General features: G+C 40.9%; 1 protein-coding gene and 1 long non-coding RNA gene across 2 annotated transcripts in view; both read left to right on the top strand.

Moving 5' to 3' along the window:
- Positions 1-9,426, top strand: part of LOC103520661 (tetraspanin-18-like) — an 11,080-nt gene extending 1,654 nt beyond the window's left edge. Inside the window, exon 3 of the mRNA XM_026831694.1 lies at positions 9,051-9,426. Within this exon, the coding sequence (XP_026687495.1) occupies positions 9,051-9,395 (345 nt within the window). The 3' untranslated portion in view covers positions 9,396-9,426. The remainder of the gene's footprint in view (positions 1-9,050) is intronic.
- Positions 9,427-9,898: 472 nt separating this feature from the next.
- LOC113472111 lies at positions 9,899-10,494 on the top strand. The gene is made up of 2 exons (XR_003394563.1): positions 9,899-9,973; positions 10,295-10,494. It is a non-coding gene; the product is annotated as an uncharacterized LOC113472111 (long non-coding RNA).
- Positions 10,495-11,077: the final 583 nt, after the last annotated feature.

The raw sequence follows: 11,077 nt of genomic DNA, 5'->3' as shown, positions 1-11,077 counted from the left end.
CCCCCCCCCCTCTTACCCCGGTACATCACTGTTTGGGTCTTTGGGCCTCCTCTCCTCTATAAAATTCTGGATACGGTCCTGTAGGTAGGTACCTATCTCTACCTCATACAGAAATCAGTATAACTACCTACGAACGTTACCTACCTAATTTTCTTTTCAGAGGTGTAAAATTTAACATGTATCAATTTTAATAGCTGATATCTTATACAACATGTAGGTATCTATTTTAATATATATCTTTAAGTCCAACATGTAGGTATCTATTTTAATAACCTGCGGCAATAAGCCATTACCAAAGTATTGATATAAACATCTTGGATTCAAACTCATCCAACGATTCTAAATTTATGGTTACCTATAACTTATAAACAGAATAATTACAGCGTCTAAAAAACAGCTTATCCCATGAATCACAGATGTTAAGCTACGTTGCGCTTGGTTGGTATCCGGATGGGTGACCATTTGGGCAATCCCGTGCTGGCTTTTCCCGGCTCCACTCAGGCTAGGTGAGGTTAATGTGAGGAGGCGGGTAGCTTGTTGTCCAATGGAGGGTGAAACACCACTCACACTCACAGCCTGACTAAAAACCTTACTTAGCAGTTATACAGTAACGTTAAACGATCTTCAGAAAAAAAAGTAAACCTTAACACGTTCAGCGCCCTAATCCCATATGGGGGCTTTTTTAGATTTAGAGCTGGTACCGAAAACCCACATGGGGGTCGGTGGTGTAGTGGTCAAGGCGCTCGCCTGGTAATCAGGAGAGCGTGAGTTCGATTCCCGCCGAAGCATATGATTTTATCCTCAATAAACCGTTCCATAAAATAATAGTAAGAATGTTCAACTGGACTGGAATGTTATTGAAAAGGTAGACCTGACAGGTACGGCTGAAAAGGTCCGCCTGTCAGGTCTACCTGATGAGAACACAGACTATGAGGTAGACCTGACAGGTACGGCTGAAAAGGTCTACTCGTGTCAGGTCTACCTGATGAGCGCACACACTATCACTAGAAGATAGACCTGATCAGGTGTACCTGTCAGATGTACCGGATAGTAGGTGGGTGGCCTCAGAGCCAGTAGGTAGCTGGACTACCTACTGACTTCATGTTGTTGTTGTTGTTGTAGCGGCTTTAGCTTTCGCCGAATGGCGATAGCAGAATAGTTCTGAATGTTCAACTGGACTGGAATGTTATTGAAAAGGTAGACCTGACAGGAACGGCTGAAAAGGTCTACTCGTGTCAGGTCTACCTGATGAGCGCACCGAGATAATGGTGAACCAAACAGACCTACAGACAAACGAAATAGAGATAAAAGTTCGCCCCCTCATCGTTCATTCATTAAGCACTGTTATTCACTATACTGTTGCTATTCACTATACTCATCCAATGACCTTGGCAACCGGTTTGAGCTTAGGTAAGATGAGTTGCATTTTAGGACCGTACCGTACCAATAGATATCGGAATAGGTACCTATAGATACACAGGTATCGATAGAGTACCTATAGGCACCTAGGTACAGGGTATTTTTTTTTTAAAGGTGAGTGTTCCACCGCCGTTTTTATTTCGTAGCAATGGAACAACTGCTACATTAGACGCTTGTGACCTGTATTAACATGCCCATCCCGTAGTATGCCTCTCATCAGATGGGCGAGAAGAAGACACATACTTTCCGTCTGTGTCGTAGCATGCCCATCCCGTAGTATGCCTCTCATCAGATGGGCGAGAAGAGACACAATACTTCCCATTTACGGTGTGAGTTATAGCACCCATCCCGTAGTATGCCTCTCATCAGATGGGCGAGAAGAAGACAAATACTTCCCATTTAGGTGCTGGGTCAACACGAGAACCAGAAAGTAACCCGTAAATATTTGCAATCGAAAAACGAGTACAAATTTTTGTCGATGGTGGGATTCGAACCCGGGACCTTCTGCATGGCAAGCAAAATAAGCTCACCTCTGTCGTCGAGTGGTCAAGAGAATTGACTCTCAACCCGGAGGTGCTGGGTTCGAATCTCGGCCGGGACAGAAATTTTTCGATCAAACCTATAGCCATGGATGTAAAAGAATTTGCCTTGAAGCAATGCGTACCAGGGGGGTTAAAAAAATCTACCAACAAATCAATAAACTTTATGTGTATAAATATTCCAAGTTCTAATCAGAAGTTCAAATCAAGTGTTAGTCTTTTTTCCCCATTCAAATTTAACAGGTTGTGGGTTGGGGGAACGGCGGGTTAGGAGAAAGAAGAAGGCGCAAAAAACCCCACACCCCCCCCCTACAACCTCAACCCTACAAACCGTTTGAGTTATGGTGAAACAGACAGACGGACTAAATGCAAAAACCGTCGATTTAGAACTATACACTTTAATAGAAAAAAACTTGAAACTTGCTTCATTCGTTTAATGATTAGAACAAAGCTGTACAAGTTTATTATTATTCACCCTGTAAAAATGGCAGCAATTCGTTGATTATTCTTAGCAAGATAGGCAATAGATATTGAGATGGGTATAATAGGCAATATTGACTATCGAACCATAGTGCGGTATTGACCATGTCTGTAGAGAGGTGATGTCACAATCAAAATATGGGTAGGTTACGTCTCTTGACTATTGCTCAGTGCCGGAGTGACTATAAATATGGTAAAACCAAAGTCAAAGGTTTCTTGATTTCATACACCAAAGTTTTACCATTAGTTTATGGTTTTAGCCTTTTAGCAAGCATGTCAGGAGGCGCGCGAACGTCAAGAGTTTGGAGCGTCGCCCGGCCTATATTAACACGAAATGAAATTTCACGATTATAATAATTTCAATAGCAATATAAAAGGAAAAATTTGGACCGATTGCAATACTTTCTCATTACCTTGTATAGGTTCCCTATACGTAAGGGTAAAAGAAAGTAAAAATGGTCAAATATTCCTACAAGAACAATATTTATGCATATCATTTCAAAGTAAATTTTCGGCAGCATTTATCCCCCTTGAGGGACCCCGCCCCAAGGGGGCTCCCGCACTGCTAGACACAATCAAATGCATCTAGGAATGTTGGATGCTGTGTCAATACCAATAGCTGTACGCTCAAGTCATGAAAATATCGATACGTAAGTGGCTGACAAGGTTAATTGCTTGAATTGCAAGTAATCTCGATACAGGTTACATATGCGTATGCGGTATCAAGACAATATAGGTAACTACATCTATTTTATAATAGGTGTCTTTGTCTGCCATATATCTAGAGTCGTAGAAGCCTAACCCATCCTTTAGGGCTGTTAGCACCTACACCTAAGCCTCAGATGGACTTTTCGTGTATGGCCATATACCTAAAGGTGAACACTATAAAGAAGGAAAAGGCGTAGCCAACCTCTGTGCCCGAGTGGTCAGGAGCACTGACTCTCAACCCGGAGATGCTGGGTTTGAATACCGGCCAGGGCGCAGACAGGCACACTACCTTAAAACCAAACTAGGCTGGCAATGTTTTCATTTTGAAAAAGCTAGCCTAGAAAGCCTGGTTAGCTTGGAGGGTAGCGCTCTCGCCTTCTATGCGCTAAAATGCGGATTGGATTCCCGTCAGGCAAAACTCCATCTTAAACCTACTCGTAAAAGGATATGTGTTCTTCTCGGAACGATATATGGGTATCTCTGTTGTTACAGTTAGGTACCTACCTTAAAAAAAAAAAAAAAAAACATATCTAAGGTCTTTAATTTTTTTTATATTGTGATTTTCTCTTTTCATTTCCCAGTACACCGCTCTACTCCTGGTTATATTCCTGACTGAAGCTTGCCTAGGTGTGGTGGCTCTCGTCAACAAATCCTCACTAGAAAGCGGCACTGAACAATCACTAAACAAAATCCTAGCAGACTTCTATGATAACACGGAAAAGAGGACATTTTTCGATCGCATGCAAACAGACGTAAGTACCAAACTAGATAGGTTTGAAACAAGATCGCGGGTTCGATTTCCGCCCAGGGCGGAGTTTATCCTAAATAGATACGGTTCGTTCTCAGCCTCTGGACCCCCCCTTCCCCTTTCTCAAAAAATTAAAAAAAAAAAAAAAAAAAAAAAAAAACAAACAAACAAACAAGCAGTGAAATCAATCATATGTTTGTATGTTAGTGATGATCCCAGATGCCAGTAATAAAATCGATGATATCCTGGGAAAAATATGCCTAATTTTTGTAGTTATGTGTTTTAATAGCAGTATAGACGGAAGTACATAATCAAATCCAAATACCAATCAAATGACCATAATTAAAGTTTGATGGTTGGATGCTGTGTCTCTCTTATTTTATTACCTGTATGCATGTATTTTACCTGCATATGTACATGTATTTTTCTTGCACATGCATGCATGCATGCATTTAATCGGCATGCATATGTTTTTCTTGCATGCAACTGACTCTAATGCAGTTTATATGCGGGCCATAATCGTTTCAGAAGAAATGTATAGGTTCCCTATACGTAAGGGGTTTTTTTTTCTTTTTTTTTTTAAGAATTTACATTTAAGCAAGGTTTTTCATTTATAATTTTTCAAACTATTTTGTACCAAATACATAGGAACTTTGTTAGGCAGCGGGAGATTGAAAGATGGATTTCTGAAAATTGGAGACCAAAATTTTCAAAAATGTCGCCTGCGGCGCTATTTATTCAATATGACTGATCTACTTTCGACCTATTCCTAATTTCCTGTTGTAACCTGGAGAATGCCAAACGTAGCTAAAAATGTCGCCTGCGGCGATATTTATTCAATATGAACGATCTACTTTCGACCTATTCCTAATTTCCTGTTGTAACCTGGAGAATGCCAAACGTAGCTAAAAATGTCGCCTGCGGCGCTATTTATTCAATATGACTGATCTACTTTCGACCTATTCCTAATTTCCTGTTGTAACCTGGAGAATGCCAAACGTAGCTAAAAATGTCGCCTGCGGCGCTATTTATTCAATATGAAATTTTTCAAACTATTTTGTACCAAATACATAGGAACTTTGTTAGGCTGCGGGAGATTGAAAGATGGATTTCTGAAAATTGGAGACCAAATTCTTCAAAAATGTCGCCTGCGGCGCTATTTATTCAATATGACTGATCTACTTTCGATCTGTTTCTAATTTCCTGTTGTAACCTGGAGAACGCCAAACGTAGCTATAAATGTCGCCTGCGGCGCTATTTATTCAATATGAAATATGACTGATGTACTTTTGATAGCTCACTTCTGTCGTCGAGTGGTCAAGAGAACTGACTCTCAACCCGGAGGTGCTGGGTTCGAATCTCGACCGGGACAGAAATTTTTCGATCAAACTTATAGCCATGGATGTAAAAGAATTTGCCTTGAAGCAATACGTACCAGGGGGGGTTAAAAAAAATCTACCAACAAAATCAGTAAAATTCGCTAACAAAGGAACATCTGGTTCTGTGAACTGTAAGACTCAGAAAAAGGCCCCTGTGCCCCCACGAAGGCTTATGGGGCCTAAGGAGCCCAATAGAGCCTCAACCCTACAAACCGTTTGAGAGTTATGGTGAAACAGACAGACGGACTAAATGCAAAAACCGTCGATTTAGAACTATACACTTTAATAGAAAAAAAAACTTGAAACTTACTTCATTCGTTTAATGATTAGAACAAAGCTGTACAAGTTTATTATATTCACCCTGTAAAAATGGCAGCCATTCGTTGATTATTCTTAGCAAGATAGGCAATAGATATTGAGATGGGTATAATGGGCAATATTGACTATAGGACCATAGTGCGGTATTGACCATGTCTGTAGAGAGGTGATGTCACAATCAAAATATGGGTAGGTTACATCTCTTGACTATTGCTCAGTGCCGGAGTGACTATAAATATGGTAAAACCAAAGTCAAAGGTTTCTTGATTTCATACACCAAAGTTTTACCATTAGTTTATGGTTTTAGCCTTTTAGCAAGCATGTCAGGAGGCGCGCGAACGTGAAGAGTTTGGAGCATCGCCCGGCCTATATTAACACGAAATGAAATTTCAAGAAATAATTTCAATAGCAATATAAAAGGAAAAATTTGCACCGATTGCAATACTTTCTCATTACCTTGTATAGGTTCCCTATACGTAAGGGTAAAAGAAAGTAAAAATGGTCAAATATTCCTAAAAGAACAATATTTATGCATATCATTTCAAAGTAAATTTTTGGCAGGATTTTGGTCAGATATTCCTACAAGAACAATATTTATGCATATCATTTCAAAGTAAATTTTCGGCAGCATTTATCCCCCTTGAGGGACCCCGCAAAAGTGCCGCACGGGGACTCCCGCACTGCTAGATTGTGGTTGACACAATCAAACGCATCTAGGAATGTTGGATGCTGTGTCAATACCAATAGCTGTACGCTCAAGTCATGAAAATATCGATACGTAAGTGGCTGACAAGGTTAATTGCTTGAATTGCAAGTAATCTCGATACAGGTTACATATGCGTATGCGGCATCAAGACAATATAGGTAACTACATCTATTTTATAATGGGTGTCTTTGTCTGCCATATATCTAGAGTCGTAGAAGCTTAATCCATCATTTAGGGCTGTTAGCCCCTACACCTAAGCCTCAGATGGACTTTTCGTGTATGGCCATATACCTAAAAGTGAACACTATAAAGAAGGAAAAGGCGTAGCCAACCTCTGTGCCCGAGTGGTCAGGAGCACTGACTCTCAACCCGGAGATGCTGGGTTTGAATACCGGCCAGGGCGCAGACAGGCACACTACGTGAATTGCAAGTAATCTCGATACAGGTTACATATGCGTATGCGGCATCAAGACAATATAGGTAACTACATCTATTTTATAATGGGTGTTTTTGTCTGCCATATATCTAGAGTCGTAGAAGCTTAACCCATCCTTTAGGGCTGTTAGCCCCTACACCCAGGCCTCAGATGGACTTTTGGTGTATGGCCATATACCTAAAAGTGAACACTATAAAGAAGGAAAAGGCGTAGCCAACCTCTGTGCCCGAGTGGTCGGGAGCACTGACTCTCAACCCGGAGATGCTGGGTTTGAATACCGGCCAGGGCGCAGACAGGCACACTACCTTAAAACCAAACTAGGCTGGCAATGTTTTCATTTTGAAAAAGCCAGCCTAGAAAGCCTAGTTAGCTTGGAGGGTTGCGCTAAATTGCGGATTGGATTCCCGTCAGGCAAAACTCCATCTTAAACCTACTCGTAAAAGGATAAGTGTTCATCCTTTGCTTTCTTCTCTTTTATTCAGGAAGCTGCCAGAGAAAACTCAGGAGAAGTTGGTAGAGGAGAAGGGCTCCGTCATAACAGTGACCGGCCAGGGCGCAGACAGGCACACTACCTTAAAACCAAACTAGGCTGGCAATGTTTTCATTTTGAAAAAGCTAGCCTAGAAAGCCTAGTTAGCTTGGAGGGTAGCGCTCTTGCTTCTATGCGCTAAATTGCGGATTGGATTCCCGTCAGGCAAAACTCCATCTTAAACCTACTCGTAAAAGGACAAGTGTTGTTCTCGGAACGATATGTGGGTATCTCTGTTGTTACAGTTAGGTACCTTAAAAAAAAACATATTTATCTTAGATCTTTAATTTTATTTATATTGTGATTTTCTCTTTTCATTTCCCAGTACACCGCTCTACTCCTGGTTATATTCCTGACTGAAGCTTGCCTAGGTGTGGTGGCTCTCGTCAACAAATCCTCACTAGAAAGCGGCACTGAACAATCACTAAACAAAATCCTAGCAGACTTCTATGATAACACGGAAAAGAGGACATTTTTCGATCGCATGCAAACAGACGTAAGTACCAAACTAGATAGGTTTGAAACAAGATCGCGGGTTTGATTTCCGCCCAGGGCGGAGTTTATCCTAAATAGATACGGTTCGTTCTCAGAACAACTGGCTTTTTCCAATCCCGTGTTTTCTTTCTGTCTTCTATTTCGGGATAATAAACTCTTGAGAAGAGAGAAAAAAAAGCTGCTATAAAATCTAGTAATGCTGTGATATACACACACATTGTGAAGAGGCTCTCGGCTTCACCACAAACAATTCATGGTTCAGATTTATTTAACCTGTCAAAGTAGAACAAAACGATTATTCGAGGCAAAATATTTATGTGGACGATGAAATTTTATGCCTCAACTAGGATTGAATAGGTAGGTACTTATCTCTAGAACACTCTCGCTACCAGTTAGTATAGAGAGGTACCAACTTGGTATAATTTGGTACCTAGTATAAAACTACTTGGTATAATTTGGTACCTAGTATAATTTGCATATCCAAATATGAATAAAAGAATACAGAAGACTATTAGATAAGATCTATGAGAAGCGAGTAATAGGTAGGTACCCCAGTTTCCTTGTGTCTACGGTGGAAAATGGTGGCTCTCCGGTTTAACAAGCGAGCGTCTTGACCACTACACAGCCGAGGCAAAATATTTATGTGGACGATGAAATTTTATGCCTCAACTACGTGATTGAATAGGTAGGTATACTTATCTCTAGAACACTCTCGCTATCAGTTAGTATAGAGAGGTACCAACTTGGTATAATTTGGTACCTAGTATAAACCTACTTGGTATAATTTGGTACCTTATAGTATAATTTGCATATCCAAATATGAGTAGAAGAATACAGAAGACTATTAGATAAGAACTATGAGAAGCGAGTAATAGGTAGGTACCCCAGTTTCCTTGTGTCTACGGTGGAAAATGGTGAAAAAAAAGTAGGTTACGTATTTAAGTAGGCACTTAGGAAGGTACTTAGGTTGCTTACGTATTTAAATTACGGATAGGGAGAATGAGGCTGGTCACCAAAGATAAAGAGTGTATATTGAAATTGGAAGATCGGAACTCAGGAGAACTGTTTGCACAATGCATTAATTGTTATTTTATTAATTTTTTATGTTGATACATTTTTTCAATACAACGTATTAAATTATATTATTTTTTATGTATTCGGCCTGATTCTGAACGTTTTGTTTCACGATAATCGTAGAACGGTTGGTCCGAGACGGGGGGGCCCATTTTGCGAGTGAGGTCCAGAATTTACTGATCTAATACCTGAACCATTATCCTTCTCTTCTCATTTCAGCTATCTAGTCTGGGCATTTGCTTCCTGGGTTTCATTCTCTACTCGAAGGCCGCCACTCTACGCGATGTGACGGGCGGCCAATTGGCGGTCCTCAGTTCTGTTCTCATTGTGACCGGCGCCATTGTATTCTTTGTGGCGTTCTTCGGCTGTTGTGGCGTGGTGCGCGAGAGCCATTGTATGATTGTGTTTGTGAGTATTCAATTTGCATGTCCCAGATTGTGTCATTCTGACGCACTTTTTTTCTTCTTTTTTTTTTTTTTGAGGTTTAATGGAGGGATCTCTGTAACAACGGAGTTCTCTTATCGTCCCGAAATCGGAGAGGAGGATATGAAAGCAGAAAGCTAACCGTTCCGAGAACGACCCTTATCTGTTTGGGGAGGAGAGGAAGAGGAAGACCTAAGAAGAGATGGAAGAATTGTGTACATCAAGACCTGAGAGAAAAAGGACTGAATGGAAACGAAGGTCATAACCGAGCGGACTGGAGAAGACTGACTCAAAACGCCGACCCCGCATAAGCGGGAAAAGGCGAAGAATAAGAAGAAGAAGAATAATAATAATAATAATAATAATAATGTGGTTGTTTTATTCCCATTTCAGATCGTCGGTATCATCTTCTCTCTCTGTCTGATCAACTCGATCCGGAACGACAAGCGTCGCGGCTACGCATAGCATACAAACCGGCTTCTCAGATACCGAGGACAACTACTCAAAGGGTTAATTCTCGGTGGCTCCTGGGAAGCTGAACGCTCCAAGTTTGTGGCCTACTGAGAACCGAATGGGTTAAAATATTAGGTCTGAAGGTGGAAGAACCTTTTTGAAGATGGAACAATCTTTGAATAGTTCTCGGCGGCTCCTGGGAAGCTGAACGCTCCAAGTTTGTGGCCTACTGAGAACCGAATGGGTTAAAATAATAGGTCTGGAAGGTGGAGGAACCTTTTTGAAGATGGAACAATCTTTGAATAGGGCGCCATTGTATTCTTTGTGGCGTTCTTCGGCTGTTGTGGCGTGGTGCGCGAGAGCCATTGTATGATTGTGTTTGTGAGTATTCAATCTGCATGTCCCAGATTGTGTCATTCTGACGCACTTTTTTTCTTCGTCTTTTTTGATGTTTAATGGAGGGATCTCTGTAACAACGGAGTTCTTATCGTCCCGAAATCGGAGAGAGGAGGATATGAAAGCAGAAAGCTAACCGTTCCGAGAACGACCCTTATCTGTTTAAATGGGTTAAAATATTAGGTCTGAAGGTGGAAGAACCTTTTTGAAGATGGAACAATCTTTGAATAGTCCAAGTTTGTGGCCTACTGAGGACCGAAAGGAAGGGTGGACCTTCAGACCGTTCAAAGTCTGTGGCCTATTGCGGACTAAAAGGGTTAACTAAGACTGAGAATCTATAGGTAAAATCTGAATTAAGAACAACCTCAAAGGGTTAACTGAAAACTGATGGGCCTGAAGGTGGAACAACCATACGGTCAGGGCCAAAATCGAAGTTTAAATAGGCTGACTTGTATTTAATGCCATCATTTTTTCCTTTGCGGTTTGACCAATTTTGATGACATTCGGCAGAAATTGTTCAATACACAAAATGAATTCGTTCATTAGATTTTGGAATCAATCGTGATTTAATGAGTAATTTTTGTCTGCTAAATTTCTTCGCAATCGAACTTGCCGATTCGAGGTAATGGTGAACCAAACAGACCTACAGACAAACGAAATAGAGATAAAAGTTCGCCCCCTCATCGTTCATTCATTGAGCACTGTTATTCACTATACGGTTGCTATTCACTATACTCATCCAATGACCTTGGCAACCGGTTTGAGCTTAGATAAGATGAGTTGCATTTTAGGACCGTACAGTACCAATAGATAGGTATCGGAATAGGTACCTACTACCTAGATACAGAGGTATCGATAGAGTACCTATAGGTACCTAGGTACAGGGTAAAATAAGCTCACTTCTGTCGTCGAGTGGTCAAGAGAACTGACTCTCAACCCGGAGGTGCTGGGTTCGAATCTCGACCGGGACAGAA

The sequence above is a fragment of the Diaphorina citri genome, unplaced genomic scaffold, assembly GCF_000475195.1.
Source record: "Diaphorina citri unplaced genomic scaffold, Diaci psyllid genome assembly version 1.1 scaffold3906, whole genome shotgun sequence".
NCBI classification, from domain to species: Eukaryota; Metazoa; Arthropoda; class Insecta; order Hemiptera; family Psyllidae; genus Diaphorina; species Diaphorina citri.
The sequence above is the reverse complement of the archived record's forward strand: the minus strand, read 5'-3'. Positions and strand labels throughout refer to the sequence as shown.